The sequence below is a fragment of the Echinops telfairi genome, unplaced genomic scaffold, assembly GCF_000313985.2.
Source record: "Echinops telfairi isolate 266 unplaced genomic scaffold, ASM31398v2 ScPeMD7_7469;HRSCAF=8507_1, whole genome shotgun sequence".
NCBI classification, from domain to species: Eukaryota; Metazoa; Chordata; class Mammalia; order Afrosoricida; family Tenrecidae; genus Echinops; species Echinops telfairi.
Window position 1 is genome coordinate 87,446,480 of NW_022111373.1, and position 16,861 is coordinate 87,463,340.

A 16,861-nucleotide genomic window follows, 5' to 3' on the forward strand; every position below is an offset into this window, starting at 1 on the left:
CAATATTGGTATTTTTAATTGCTTCGTATGCATGTGAAAGTTGGGCATTAAATAGGAAAGACTGAAGAAGAGTCTATGCATTTGAATTATAGTGCTGGCAAAGAATATTCAAATACTACGAACTTCCAAAAGAACAAATAAATCTGTCTTGGAAGAAGTGCAGCCATAATCCTCCTTATCAGCAAGGATGGCGAGATTTCATCTTACATACTTCGGACATATTGCCAAGAGAGCCCAGTCCCGGGAGAAGGACACCATGCTTGGTAAAGTGGAGGGCTAGTGACAAAGAGGACGGCTCTAGATGAGCTGGATTGACAGAGTGGCCGCAACAATGGGCTTAAACACAACGGTGAGGAGGGCACAGGACTGGGTGGTGGTTGGTTCTGTTGGGCACAGGGTTGCTATGAGTCGGAACTGACTCAATGGCATCAAACAACTCAGAATTTGAATCACAGTCTGTTTTACGACTTAATATCCTTAATTTCTTCTAGCCCATTTTCTATTTTAATATCATTTGCCTCATTAAAACAACTGAAAAGAAAGTCTTTTGTCTGTATCCTGTTTCTGTTTTTGTGTTGCTTGTTTCTTTTGATGGTGTGGGTCATTTCCTTTTATTTCTCAGTACGATGCTGGATCCATTGGAGACATTACTGCGCTCATTCTAGTCTTTGTCGTTGGTGTAGCCTGTGCTTTGCTGGGTAGTGGTTCATTAATCTCTCACTAGGCCATCTTGAGCTCGCAGCTCCCAGTAGATTCTGAATTAAGATTTTCAACTTTGGCTCAACATCTCTCTATCCTTTCCTCTTTTACAGTTGCATTTCATCTGTATATTTTTATCATGGTAACATCAGAGCAATTCTGGATGAGTCCATCTTATATTAGGGCTTAGGGGGGAGGGAACCCTCTCGAATGTCTATGAATAATTTTGCTATAGGCTGTAGCACTTGTCTGTCAGTCCAGCACTTGTCTGTCAGCTTGTCATACTATGGGGGCTTGTGTGTGGCTATGATGCCAGAAGCTATGTCCAGGTACTTCAGGTGCCAAGTAGAGTCACTGAAAATGTATAGTTTTCAGTGAAGCCTCAGGCTTAGAACAGACAGTGAAGCAGGATTCATCTCCCCACTTTGGAGGAAGGAGTGGCTGAAAACTTTATGCATACCTTTGAAACGCTGTAAGAAACTGAAGGCCTAATGAATGGAAGAAAACAGTATCTGAGATCCTGCTGGAGGACGGACCCTGGGGTCAGAGCACACTAAAAATGGGACTGAGGAGGAGCTGATTTCTCAGAGTGGGGTCGACCATGATAACCTAAGTTGGGTAAAGTCTGTGGGAGTTGAGACTTTGGGAACTTCATTTGCTGATAGGACACTACTCAAGGTAAGGAGAACCAGTTGCAAAAATCTGCTAATGATCAAAACTTTGAATGTGTGAAGTATGAATCTTTGAAAATTGGAAGTCGTTAATTGTGAAATGGAACACATACAGATCAATGTCCTTGGAATTAGTGAGCTGAAGTGGACAGATTTTTAAAAAATAATTTTATTGGGAACTTTTATAGATATTATAACAATCCATAATTCAATTATATCAAGCATAATTGTACAATTGCAGCCACCATCAGTTTCAAAATATTTTATTTCTTCTTGAACTCTTTGATATCAGTCCCCTTTATCCTCTCCCTCCACCACTCTACCCCCCCTGAAACCTTTTTATTATATTGTATTTTATTTTTTGCCATATCTTACACAACCTAATGTATCTGTTCACCTAAAATTCTGTTATTTATTACCCTTAAGTGGTGTTATACAGCCACCATTGATGTCAGTTCCCTTCCTGCCTCCTCCTCCTCTCTTCCCATACCCTCAGGGAATCATTACTCCCATTACTATTTCTGAAGGGTTTATCTATCTTGTATTTCATGCATCAAACGACCTTAATTATAAAAATGAACACACACAGATCTCACAAAATGAATGAGATGAACAAAGACCATAATAGTAAGGGGAGGAAATATTAAATAACTAGAGGATATTTCTGTGTTTCATCAGTGCTACACTGCACCCTGGATATATCATGACACACTGAACACTATGGACAGATGACCTGATGAGCTGTGGAATATCAAGAACATCATTCATGAAGAAAGCAAAAGGTTATTAAAAAAGAAGGGGAAGAAAGAAAAGATCAAAGTGATGTCAGAAGAGACCCTAAACTTGCTCTTAATCAAAGAGTACCTAAAGAAAATGGAAGAAATGGTAAAGTCAAAGAGTGGAATAGAAAACTTCAAAAGGCAGATCAAGAAGAATAAGCCAAATATATATATATATATATATACCTATAATTAGAAAACCAAATGGGTTGCTGAGCATATCTTAAACTCAAGAAAAAAACAATCAAAATATTGAAATATTTTATGGGCAAAATATTGAATGATGTAGAAAGCATCAAAAGAAGATGGAAAGAATACATAGTTACTGCACCAAAAAGAACTGGTGGACATTCCACCATTTCAGGAGGCAGTATCTGAGCAAGAATTCAGAGTGCTGAAGGAAGAAGTTCAAACTGCACTGACTGTATTAGCCAAAAACGAAGCTCCAGAGACTGATGGAATACCAATTGAAATGTTTCAACAAGCTGATAAAGCACTGAAGCATTCCCTTTTCTATACCAAGAAATGTAGAAGACTAGGCCAAATGACTAGAAGAGATCACCATTTCCAAGGAAGGTGACCCAACAGTAAATTTTTGTTTAAGACCAGCCAACAACAGTTGCAGCAGTACATTGACAGGGAGCTGCCAAAGGTCCAAGCTGGACTCAGAAGAGGATGCAGAACAAAGGATATCAGGACTCAGAAGAGGATGCGGAACAAAGGATATCATTGTTGACATCACATGGGTCTTGGCTGAAAGCAGAGAATACCAGAAAAATGTTTACCTGTGTTTTATTGACTATGCCCAAACATTTGACTGTGTGGATCAAAACACACTATAGATAGCCTTGAGAATCATGAGACTTCCAGAACACTTCATTGTGTTCATGTGGAATTTGTACACGGACCAAGAGGCAGTTGTACAAACAGGACAAGGGCTTAAAATCAGGAAAAGTGCATGGTTTAAAATCAGAAAAGGTGGGAGCGAGGATCCGGGTTTTTTACTCTCACCACACTTAATCTATATGCTGAGTAAATCATCAGAGAAGTTGGTATATGTGAAGAAGAATGTGGCACCATGATTGGAGGCAGGCTTATTGACAGCCTAAGATATATAAATGCTACAATCTCGCTTGTTGAAAGCGAGGAACACTTGAAGAACTTGCCGATGAAGATCAAGAACTGTATCCTTCACTATGGGTTACAAATCAACGTAAAGGAGACAGAAATCCTCATAGCTAGACCAATAGGTAAAATCTATTGGTCATGATAAATGGAGAAAAATGGAGGAAAAAAATCGAAGTTATCAAAAATTTTGTCTTGCTTTGATTCACCATCCATGCCCATGGAAGCAGCAATTTAGGAGATCAAAAGATGAATTGCATTAGGTAAATGTGCTGCACAAGACCTCTCTAGAGTATTGAAAAGTATGGATGTTACTTTGAGGACTAAGGTGCGCTGGACCCAAGTCGCGGGATTTTCAGTGGCTTCATATGCATGTAGAAGTTGAACATTGAATAGAGAAGACTGAAGAAGAACCGATGTATTTGAACTGCGGTGCTGGAGAGGAATATTGAAAGTACTATGTACCACTAGAAGGACAAACGGGAGAAGTATCCAGAGTGCTTCTTAGAGCAATGGTGGTGAGACTTCGTCTTACATTCTTTGGACATGGTCTTAGGAGAGGCCAGTCCCTGCAGAAGGACATCATATTTGGTAAAAATAGTGGTGCAGTACAAAAGAGGAAGGCCCTCAAGGAGATGAACTGACACTGTGGCTGCATGGTTGCAACAGTAGGAACAAACATGGCGTGGTAGTTGCATAATCTCATGTCCACTTCATAAAGAGTGAAGGGGCGGAGTCTAGTTTGTCAATTGGGTCACAGCCAGATGGTACCTCCTTGTGGTCATGGCCTTCTCATAAGGGGGGTCCTGGGAACCTCAGCCCTCTCTGCTTCATCTTCCTGTTTACGTGCCACTTCAAACCATGCTGATGACAGCCAGTGCTCTGGAGATGCATCCACCATCATTGGATCTACAAGACTTTGCACCCACCAGCCTGTGATCTTCCTGCATTCTGCATCATTGAATGTGGCTGCATGAGCCTGAAGCGGGATTTATGCACTGATATTGGACTTATGGAGTAGGATCAGACATATAGACTTGATATGGACTGGGCTGGGATGTTTGCTTGATACATAATTACTTCTTGATATAAAGCTCTCTCTTACACCTATATGAGTGTCCCTGGATTTGTTTCTCTAGTCAACCTGGTCTAACACACATGGGAACACTTGTGTGGATGGTGCAAGACAGAGCAGTGTTTCGCTCTTTTGTGCATAGGGTCACTATGGGTGGGAACTGACTCTATGGCACATAACAACAACAACAACAACAACATAGCAGAGAGGCAGAGCAGAAGCAGGGAGGACCACTCTGACAGACCAAGGTGAGCAGAGAAGAAAGATTTGGCTCCTATGTGAAGGGAGCGCTAAACTGGAGCACTCTGCCATCTGTTTCTCTTAGGTGGGAATGTCTTCACTTATTGAATGGGTGTAAGGAATGAGGGAGAGGAAAGTCATGCTCCGAATGGCATTATCATTCAGTCGCCTTAGTCACTTGGCTCAACTTTCTGCCAACCAAGTGAAGGAAACCTGCAATCTCATTTCATCTGGTGACATTATTGGTCAGCTTGATACATGGACTCTGTAGTGGGAAAAGATTTCCTACCTAACTGACTGTGAAGAAGTAAGAGCAAGTATTTTTCACTAGAAATACAGAGAGTAGACCTTGTCAAGTAATGTGTCAATCTACAACTTAAAGTGTAAGATTCCACAAAATGACGAACATGATTCCCACCTGTCAGCTCCTGAAAACAAACCATTTTTGAGAAGCACTCTCCCTAGAATAACCCAATAGCCTTTAGTAAATGTGGGTTTTACCTTTTATCACTGTAATTTACTTCAACTTTGTTGTCCATGAAAAAAGAAAATCATTTTAGTTTCAGTTTTCTTCATTTCTTTGGCAGCAGCCTAATCTTGCAAAGCAAAAAGAGATTTTCAAGTAGATCACACCAGCCAAAGCAAACAGGAGGTCCAGTGAAGATAGGGTTAAGGACAAAGGATACATATCATTCGCTTCATTTGGAAGAGAAGAACAATCTTCAATATTCATTTCAAGCTCTCTGAAGGAGCTTTAAAATTATCGGAGGCTTGTTTTCCCCCCCAGAAATAAATCAGACTTTTAACATTTGCAGTGACCTTGCTCTTTAGAGAGCAAACAATGTCATGACTATCCAATACAAGAGTAAAAATAAATGTGATATACAAACCCTTCCTTGACTGCCGGTGGCAGCCAGGGAAGCGGATAGACATAAAAATAAGTTAAATATACAAAGAGTTTGGAAACAATTTAGTTTCAGTATGTAACTCCACCAACAAAAATGCAACCAGTGGCTCTCATAGAGAGGCAAATCTAGTGACTCAGTTATAATTCTTCCCTTTCCTTGAAATGGAAAAGAAATGCAAAAGAGGAGCAAAATGGTCAACATTTACTACTCACAAGAAGCGAGACTACATGAGCTTTCCTAAAGGCTATTTCAAAATTGGTTTTATCATAGCATTTTAAGAAGCATAAACTCATTTGAAGCAGAAAGAGAGCTCAAGTTTTGGCAACTAGAATGGGAGTCACCATTTCCCAAAATCTTGGAGACTACTGAATTTCTTGTAGGAAGGGACTTGGTGAGGTTATCTAGGAAGGGCCATTTCCTAGCTTCCAGCCCACACCAGCTATCACTGGATAGAGTGTACCACCTTGCAAAAATATGTTGACTTCTTAATTCTTGGTAGAAAGACTTCTTTGTCGAGGGAAAATAGTCCTTTCTGCTAAGAGGTGACTTTAAAACTTTATATACATGTATCCATATATACAAGGTAAGTAAACATGCATTACTCCTAGAGTTCCAGTTTATGCTTGTATGGGTTGATTCCAAATGAAGCGTGTTCAAACGTGTCTCTTCAATTAGTGGATGGCTGTAGACAAGTTTTCCAAGTTACACACTCGTAGTCATCTCATTAAGGTGTGTGTTAGTCTGGGTAGACCAGAGAAACAAATCCATGGACACACATATGTATATAAGGGAGAGGTTTATATACAAGAGGAACTGAGCATTGAGAAAACAACCCAACCTAGTCCAGTCCAAGGGTATAAGTCTTATGTTAGCCCATATGTCTAATACCAATCTATAAAGTCCTCTTCAGACTCACGAAACATATGCAATGAAGCCAAATGCAGGATGATCACAGGCCAGTGGGTAGAAAGTCTTTGGGTCCAGTGGTGGTGTAAGCATCTCAATGCTGGCAGCAGTCTCTCTGTGGGTTCTCTGGCTTCCGAGGTCTGGTTGCATCCATATGGCTTGTCTTCTGCAATGTCTCGCAGGGATTGGCAGAGAGAGAGAGAAAAGTGTCTTCTGCCTCCAAGGAGGAAGTACCAGATTTTCCAGAATTCTCAGGAGAAGGCCATGCTCACACAGAAGTCTCATTGGCTATCTCCAGATTGACAGCCTAGATTCCACCCCTACACTCTTAATCCTTACATTGACACCAGGTGACTACCACAAGGTGCCTTCAAGTAAAACATATATATATATTTTATGTGCCATGAATTTTAAACAGTTTTGAGGTTGGGGCTAATGTCAAATTTTTAACAAAATTCAAAATGGTCTTCCCAAATCACAAGTTTACAGGAATGCAGCCCCATTAAAAACAAAAAACAATTTTTACACGGTTCAAGATTTCGCAGTAATACCTTGGACTTTTCTGCATATGTATTTGTGTGTATACAATATATTGTATACTATAGATGGTATACATACACACATATGCATATTAACTATCTTAGGGAATTCTTCCTCAATTTTTACTACCTCCACTTCCTGGTCTAAAGTTTTGAGCTACCTACATTTATATTTTACTCCATTATTTGTTTAGAGTCATGCGAATTTTTCATTAACCTAAATTTTGATTCAATCTCTAAATAAATCATATTATCAGGACTTCTTTTGCCATGCCTTGACCATTTCTGGTTTTATGAAGCCAGGTATCATTTGAGATTTACTTCAATAATGTAATATGGTCTCTCAGATGTGTTGATTTCTTTCTGTTCACCTTTATGAGCACAAACTCTTCGTTTCAAGAGCACGATATGTGTTACATCTCTAAATTGTCCTGTTCTCTTAACTTTAATACTCTTGTGCCATGGTGTAAAAACCCATTTCTTACTCAACTGATTTCCAGCAGACCATGCCACTAGTGCCAAGAATTCCTATTCTTTCAAACATGACTGACTATTCGGGGTGTCAGTACTAGATACTTATTGTGTATTAGGAGGAGGCTTCTGGCCATAGAAGGTTACTTTATAGTTTCAAATTATAATAAATAAATAGAGAAGAGAAACAAAGACACCCACTTATATTTTCTGTGTTATCTTCATGGTAGAAAGATAAAGTAGCAAACAGTACAAACATGCCAGGAATTCAAAACAATAATTATAGAGTTCGTCCATTAGGTGTAACGGGGGGATAAAGAAATAGAAAAAAGTATAATAAAGTGATAGGATTAGGGAAATTAAAAATGACTTATTTAATGGAACAATCACTCTTCCAAGACCTAATGTTTCATTTGACATTCCAAAAATATCCAAGAACACAAATAAGATGTTCAGTATATATTTTCATGTAACTGTTTCTTAGTGCTTTATTTTCTCTGGCTTAATGACATTTTTCTGGCTGCCTACTGCTAGTGACTTCTCTATTTTCAATTATCCCTAAACATTACCATTTTCTTTATTCCTAGTTTGAGAATTTCTCACTAATAAGAAAGTCTCTTCCATATGGCCCTTACTCTAGTGGTACATACACAATTTGAACAGAATCTAGTAATTCTTGGACAAGCATGCTGTGAACCCAAGAGACTTGCCAGGAGTGAATGATATTATATACCTACTATTGGCTACAGATGGGGATGAGAAAATAGCACATATATTCATTAAAAGGACTCTGTAGATGTCTACTCCCCCTGCCCACCCCCAGCAACAAGAGTAACTTTAGACTCAGTATGTCTATGGTGGGATAAAAATGTTTTGCATTTCTAAGAAGATCTCAGGTGGTGCTAACACAGCTAATTCAAGGATGATAGTATGAGAATCACTGCCTTCTTCCAATGGTCTATGTCAAGCACTGAAGGAAAAGGAGCTACCACATGAAAGATCTCATCAATCTGTTCCAGTAAAGATCACAAGCTGGGTAAACATATGGGGCAGCTCTGCGCTATCCTGTTTGGTTGCTCTGAGTTGAAATCCACTTAACGGCACAGAAGAACAACAATCCGGTTTTGTATTGCTTTAGATGGTTTAGAATAGTGTGAAGAAAGCATAAACGGAAGTCGAAAGCATGTGTTTCAATGAGCAGAGAGCAACAGCGATGGAGACCGGCATGATAGGAGTTTGGGAGTTTTCCTTTTCACTCACAGGTGGAAGGAGGTATTTGTTTGTTTGCTTGTTTGTTTGTTTGTTTGTTTCAAAAGGTAGAGCAGCAGCTCTCAGTCTTCCTCGTGCTGCACAATTACCTGGAGCACCTCCCAGAGTCTGATTCAGTAAGTCCTGCAGAGTATCAAGGGATCTGAATGTTGACCCAGCCCTGTAGTTAATTTTGAAGCCGATTTTGAAAAGATTACACTTTAATTGGTAATGGTTTTAGAAAAATAAAATAGGAATCCAAGTAGAGACTTACTCCTACAAGGGACAGAAATCAAAGATGTTATTGGGTCTATGCTTTTTATAGTTGTGCATCGAGCAGTAGAGTCGGTTGGACGAATATTAGTTATCTTTTAGAGAAAATGCAGGGAGCACGGAGAACAGAGACTGGTACTGAAGAGAAATGGCGGCGAAGGTTAAATGAGCTCATCGGTGAAAAGGTGATGCAGTTTTTGTCATTTGGTTGTTCAAAGCTCAACACGTGAAGAAAATAATAGGGATGAGGGAAGTCTCTGTTTCTATGCAGAGAGCTACCAAAAAAGAAAAAATTTCAAAACTTTTTTGGCAACCAATGATAAAAAGACAAAATGTCGAGTCAATGGTACAAGAATACCAAGGAGACAGAGAGGGAGTGGGAATGAGGCCACTGGCATCAGGGAAACATTAGCAAACAATGATCTCAATGACAATATGGGCGGACATACTGCTGGTGTAGCTAGATTTGAGGGACAATATTACTTGTGTCCAGTCTGCTAAAATATAATAAAAATTATAGATCATTACTTTGTGTTTATAAATGAGAGACAAGAGTGAGTGTGTGTATTAAGGAAAGAGACAGACCCTTGCCTAAGGCAACCTATGTGTCTGAAGTTTAATTTTCTAATCACGAATTTGGAATGTTAGGAGCTACCTTCTCTAAACTTGCTTTTGGATTAGTAGCAGAAGCCGGGATGGGAGACCTTGTAAGGATAGACTCTAGGAAGCGACGGGAAAAGAAACACATGTCCCACATGGGGAAAAGAAAACTCCCTGGTGGTAGGTTGGCTTAAACACCCAACGACGAAAATAGCAAAATCCCTTTGTTTCAGTCCCACCCACAATGTACCGTGATGTAATAGTTACTTACTGGGGAGTGTTGAGTCTACCCCTATCTTCAGAGATGTGCCTTGATTTGCAAACCAAGCAGAGTAATTCTCTCCACCTGGCTATCACCATCTAAGCTGGCTAGGTACAATCAGAGTGAAGCTTTGGACTTTTGCTTCACGGCTGAGAAGAGAGATGTTTTCTCTTTCTGAAGGTCTGATGTGCAGATGTAATGACTGGCACAACTGAAGTCAATTTGTCAAGGTGTCCTTTCCAGTTTTAGCTAATTTGAACGGGATTTCCTATTATTAATACACCTCTCTATTTTTAGCTGAGTTCTCCTTTTTAAGTCTTTAGGACACAAAAGATATCATTTTCTCATGGTAAATGAATCCCTTTAGGGAATTCATAGCATTTTGGGATATCATTTCCTATCCCAATAAGATAATTTTACATTTTTGCTCTTTCTAACCAAACCCACGTTCACAGGTGGTAAAACAATAAAAGTGAGGACTGTTTGTATTGTGATTTCTGATCCAAATGATCAGTGTTCTCACGCACTCTGTGTTGACTAGGACTCCCCTTCCTAACTCAGACGTACAGCGAAGGCTTCGTAAACACACACACACGCACGCACGCACTCTCCAAAAGACCTGTTTTTCCTGAACTTTCCTCTGTGTTTAGGCAACACCTTAAACAGAAATACCTTTTCGGTGTAACTGAAGAGACCCCAGAAGACATATGGATTTCAGCATCTCTGTTGTGTACATTTCTAAGCAGCACTGCAGCTGGATATAAAGTCGGCAGATTTCTGGATGGATCTCACCATCTTCGGGGCTGCAACAAAAGGAGTAAAGCTGTGAACATGCTCAAATTTCATTCATCAGCCACTTGTCTCCTCCACGGGAGGAGCGTGTTCGAAGAAGCCTCCTGAAAGACTTGAGTCTAAAACATAAAACTTCCATCTTTCAAATCAGTGAAAAATGTCTTATGTCTTACAGAAGAGTCCTTCTAGTCAGCAGCTCATAATTTTTTCCCTCTTCAGGAACACACTTGTTTAATTTTTCTCTTAAAAAACTTTGAAATAACAAATGCTTTAAGTAATTGAAAACACCAGCTAGTTTCAATTTGGCAGTTGGGATAAATTTGCAAAATACATTTTAAGCAGAAGGGTCTATAAGAAGAGACGAAAGGAACTAAAAGGAGTTATTATTCGATTGTTAGCTATAAGATGGTGCTTTAGTATCGAGGCCCTCTGGCATAATATAAATATAAAGACAAGTTACAAAATCAACTTTTTAAGTTTTTTTTCCATGTGTGTCTCCATCTAAAGGCTGTTCCTTTATTGCTTATTGCGATTAATTTATATAAGGTCAAATATTTTAATTTAAAAATGGAAAAAGAAAAATAATTGTATTCCTTTTTTAATAAAATAATTTTATTGGGGTGTCTTATAGCTCTTATAACAATCCATATATCAATTGTATCAAGCACATTTATACATATGTTGCCACCATAATTTTCAAAATATTTTCTACTTGGGCCCTTGGTATCAGCTTCTCTTTTTTCCCTCCCTTCCCCAACCTCCCATCCTTGTGAATCCTTGATAAATTCTAAATTATTATTATTTTCATATCTTACACTATTTGCTGTCTCCCTTTACCCATGTTTCTATTGTTCATCACCCTGGGGGTGGGGTGAGGCATTTATACATCATCATTGCGATCTGTTCCCCCTTTCTCTCCCTTCTCCCCACACCTTCCCCCTGCCTCATGGTATCACTACTTTCATTTTTGTTCCTGAGGGGTTTATCTGTCCTGGATTTGGAGTGTTATCTGTACCAGTGTATATGCGCTGGTCTAGATAGATTTATAAGGTAGAACTGGGGTCATGATAGAGGGAGTAGGGAGGTAGCATTAAAGGACTAGAGGAATGTTGTGTGTTTCGTCGGTGTTATACTGCACCCTGGCTGGCTCATCCTTCCTTGTGACCCTTCTGTGAAGGGATGTCCAATTGTCTACAGATGGGCTTTGGGTCTCCATTCTGACCCCCCTCATTTGCATCCATATGATTGTTTGTTTTGGATCTTCTGAGGCCTGATACCTGATCCCAGTGACACCTCATGATCAGATCACACAGGCTGGTGTGCTTCTTCCATGTGGCTTTGCTGCTTTCCTGCTAGATGGCTGCTTTTTTATCTTCAAGCCTTTAAGACCCCAGACGCTATATCTTCTAAAAGCTGGGCACCATCAGCTTTCTTCATCACCCATTTTGTCTTTTGCAATTGTCGGGAAGGTGAGCATCACAGAATTGCATTCTAATAATTATGATTAACAATTTAAAGCTTAATAAAAAGCAAACTTATATCCTAAAATGTATTCTAAAGCCTTTCATCCTTTATCCACTGACTGTAAAAAAACACATATAATGTGAATATTCTAGAACATGGAGTGATCAATTTTATTTTTCTGAAGAGTGGATAATTGGTTGTTGATTAAAATAACACTCTATATGTGCCTAAAGTAGTATGTATTGACTAAAGCAAAGAAGATAAACAGATAAAGCTTAGAGTTTATTTAGAAATGGAAGTATTTAAAAGTGAATTCAGTCAAATGTCCTAATTTTTGATCAAGATTTCTAACCATGTTCATTTAAAAACAATGAAATTTGATTCAATGGTGCAGCATTTGGACTGGATTCCTTTTTAAAGTGGCCAGTGGAAAAATTCAGGAGTGATGAATGATCAGAACAAAGATGGGGGCTTCAGTTTTATTTAGGTTCTGGAATCCTGGTAAAAATTTGCATTTACCCTGTACTTTAAAATGAGAATTATTTTCCAGTTTCTATATTTATTTAGTAGATGAGCAAGAATTTATCTAACAGTATGACTTATATAACATAAGAAAGAGAAAAATGATTTGCCTCGTTATCAGTGATGTCTGCACAATCACCTTTCTTATGTAAGACCAAAAGAAGCACCTCAAAAGAGCTAGGGTGCAATCTTTGGTTTTATCTGAAAATTAAAAGCCTGCATTACTTTCACATCTTTGTCTCACAGTTCCAATTCTAAGCTAAATTTTGAAGCAGGCAAAGTGGTTGGCTTCAGTCCCAGATTCGATTTCAGATTTTCCTTCTACAGGTGACTTCCACTGTAAGCTGTCCTCTTACTACTTTGGGATGCCCCACACAACCTCACACCATCTTCAGCCTCTGCAATTATCTCTCACCTGTGTCCCAATCCATCCTGTCTCATTAATCCCTGCATGGATAATAGCCACTAATGATTTCTGTAATAAAAAATGATCCTGCTATATTACTTGATAATACATTAATTGACTTTGGTATAAAAATTTGAAGACAATGTTATAACCCAAAGACAAGGTAGAGGCGAACATATTTTCTGACTGGCAGATTTTTTCTGCTCCTATTCATCATCTTAATCGCAGCTGTTCATTTTAACCTACATATAGCATTGACCCTGGCAGCTTACAGAGATTAAAAAAACAACAAACCTATATAAAAAAACCTAGTGTATGTACTGTATATTTGATGATTGGAACAATTAGTCAGTAGCTAAGGACAGTATCATTCAAACCGTGGAACATTATTTTCAGAAGTGCAAATCAGATACTATAGTTTAATTCCTAAAATATGCAAACTGCAAAGAGAGAATATTTTATGTAATTTAAACAAATGACTACCTTATTAACTTCTATCTGAGGAACCAGTATATTTTATTATTTTAAAGCTATAATTGGAGAAATAAAGAAATGCTTGAAATGCATCTGAAAATGCCTAATTAAACATGTCCTTGAGGGCCATCTTTCTAATGCCTCGGTTACCCATGGGGATCCTAGGAACTGTGGAAACATTATTCCCTTCATGAATATTATGGAATGGAACTGAAAAGGTGCTATGAAAAAACAAACTGCATTAAAAGAATTAATTGGTGCTAATTTTGTTTATACATTTCCTAGTTAAAATTCTATGCACAAACTCTTACAGTACTCTTTAGTGTCTGGGAAAGTGAGGTACAGAGAAAGAAAGAACCTAGGCTATTTTGAAGCATCAGAGCTAGAGTCAGAGCCTGGGCAATGAAGGAAAAGCCAAGAAAACAGCCACTGAAGAGTGGTGGAAAAGTGAAGCTAACCGGTATGTCAGTGTATCAAGATTTCAATCAGTATCCCTTTGTCGATCTCAGAGTGAGGGAAGTACTCAGTGAAGATTCTCTAAAGCCTTGAGTCAGAATCATAATTCTTCCTGCTTTCAAACCAAGTTAAGTTAAACTAAGAATCTATATACATTAATCCTCCCCCTGTAGAACTCTAAATGATTTATTGTACTGCTAAAAGTTCACCCCAAAGAAAGACATATAGTCAAATGGGTTATAATATCCCCTTTGTTATAGTCCATGAACTAAAATGAATTTCTGAGAACTATTAAGTGCACCCAGATTGTTTTTATATTATCAGAGTAAGGATAATGGAGAAAAAGTCAAGACAAAGTAGTTAAAAGGCTTGGAACTTGTAAGGGCTAAAGCACATGTTCTAAGAAGACCCTTCATTCAAAATAATTTCAGACCTATGAATATCTGCCAGAAACTGGACGCAACTTAACTTAGAAATAACTTTACCTTAGTCTAAAATGACTCACTCTTATTAATCAAAGAATAAGTGAATGAGAGTCACCCCCAGGTGATACTCATTTAATTCAGAGAAATTTTATGAAGTAGTGACTTAATTGAGATTACATTATAGTTTCTTTGTATCCTATTGCACATAAGGCAGGAGCTAACATTATCACTTAGAGTAGTTCAAAAGTCTCATATTTATTCAGAGAAAATCCTAAAAGTTTGTTTCAAGAAAATTTCAGTGATTTAAAGCTTAAGTTGAATCCTAAAACATTTAATCAATCTGTTTTCCACCAGCAATTTAAAAAGGAGAGTTAAGATTTAAAAATTTAATATGACTTAAGAAAATTGAATTGTTACAGAAACAAGTAGACATAAATACAAATATTACTTAGATTGCTCTCTGACAATGGAAACTCTATCTACTGTGAATGTTCTTATTTTAAAATAAAATAAAAACTATTACAATGAACAATGACAAGAACCCTAAAATTAAAGAGACCAACAATGTTAACTATTGGTAATGATTTAGATTAATAGAAACTTCCATATATTATGGGCAGGATTATAAAATGGTTAAACTCCTTGGAGAAAAATTAAATAGTTTCTTGTAAACTCATGTTAATCAAGAGCCAGAGGTATTGATAGAAGAAGTCCAAGTTGCACTGAAGGATTGGAAAAGACAAGGCTCCAAGAATTGATGGAATACCAATGGAAATGTTTCAACAGCTGATGAAGACTTGGAAATACTTGTCTATGCCAAGAAATCTGTAAGATAGTGTGATAGGTAGATTTATTGTGCCCACCTGGCTAATAAACGCATGTGGGATTAATAAGGTCGTAGTTTAATTGAAGGGCAAAGAGATAAAAGGCTCTGGGAGCCTTGCCTTTCTGTCTCTTGCTCTCTGATGATCCGGCCAGTGTGCGGCTGCTTTAGCAGGTTCTTTGCTTCAACTTGCAAGCTACACTACCTGTGGGATGCCCAACCCACATGTCGCTCTAGTTTGAGGTTCCTTCAAGACCCGCTTTGCCACACTGCTCGTGTATACATCACTTAAGCTGGGGACTGGCAGACCCCATCATCTGGCTGACTCTTGGTGACCTGCCCTGCTGTTTGCTGCCTTGGTTGGACTGCACCTATTGCTCTGCAGAAGATTCAGCTGTCTGCTTCCTTGACTTGCACCCAGCAGCCCTCGTGAGTTCAAGGACTGCCAGTATATTAACTGTCTCACAGAAGTGAGTTGAACTGAGCTGTCTGTAGTGTTCTGTGGACTAATTAGCTGTTTAATTCTTCGTGTTGTATCTATCTATCTATTTATCTGTCTATCTATAAAATCATAAGTGTCCTGGTTTTGTTTCTCTAGAGAACCCTGTCTAACACAGGCAGTTATCTAGAAAACAAAATAATGGTGACCCAACAAAATGAGGAAATCATTGATCTCATTAATGTCACATGGAAGTAAAATTTTACTGAAGATAATTCAAAATAGTTATAGCAGTACATTTACAGAATATATTTGATGTATTGACCACTAATTGCAAAAGACCTGATGAGTTATGGGATGATATCAAGGATATCATACAGGAAGAGAGCAAAAAATCATTAAAAAAGAAGAAAGAAAAAAAAAGATCACAGTGGATGCCAGAAGAGACCAAAACTTGCTTTTGATGGTAGAATAGCTAACGCAAAAGAAAGAAATGAAGTAAACTAACGGAACAGAAAATTTCAAAAGGCAGCTGAAGAAGACAAAGTAAAACATGCAAGAAGCAAAGACCTAGAGAAAATCAAAAAGGAAGAACATGCTCAGTATATGTCAAGCTGAAAAACTGAAGAAAAAATTCATCCTGAATTGCTATATTAAAAGAGTCTATGAGCAAAATAGTGAACAATGCAGTAAGCAACAAAAGAATGATGGACTGTATACACTGAGTCAGTGTACTAAAATTGAATTAGTTGACCTTCAACCATTTCAAGAGGTATCATATGATCAAAACCCTAGGTACAGAATGAAAAAATCCAAACTGCACTGAAGGCATAAACAAAGGCAAGGATCTAGGAACTGATGGAACACCAATTGAAATGTTTCAACATGGTCATGTTGAGTGGAAGCACTCTTCTAGGCCAAGAAATTAGGAAGACAGCTACCTGGCCAATTGACTGGAAGAGATTCATATTTATACCCTTTCCAAAGAACAGATATAGAGATTATAGAACAACATCTTTGATATCACATGTGAGTACAATTTTGCTGAAAACCATTCAAAATGATTGAAGCAGTACATAGAGAGGGAGCTTCCAGAAATTCAAACAATGCAAGCCAGATTCAGAAGAGCACATGGCATGAGGGATTTCATACTATTATTAGAATGCCCCCTGTAGGTTACTTATATTATTTCACAAGAAGCTGACAGTGCTGCCCCTAAAGTGGACCAGAGATATAAATAAACCATAAATATATGAGTAGATTT

At 38.2% G+C, this 16,861-nt stretch overlaps 1 protein-coding gene and 1 pseudogene across 1 annotated transcript in view; one reads left to right on the forward strand and one right to left on the reverse strand.

The window, feature by feature from the left end:
- Positions 1-16,861, reverse strand: part of LOC101662332 (regulator of G protein signaling 7 binding protein) — a 133,676-nt gene that overhangs the window by 27,685 nt on the left and 89,130 nt on the right. The window contains exon 2 of the mRNA XM_045285134.1: positions 10,469-10,599. Within this exon, the coding sequence (XP_045141069.1) occupies positions 10,469-10,599 (131 nt within the window). The remainder of the gene's footprint in view (positions 1-10,468; positions 10,600-16,861) is intronic.
- LOC123521083 overlaps positions 13,857-16,861 on the forward strand; it is a 65,894-nt pseudogene continuing 62,889 nt past the window's right edge.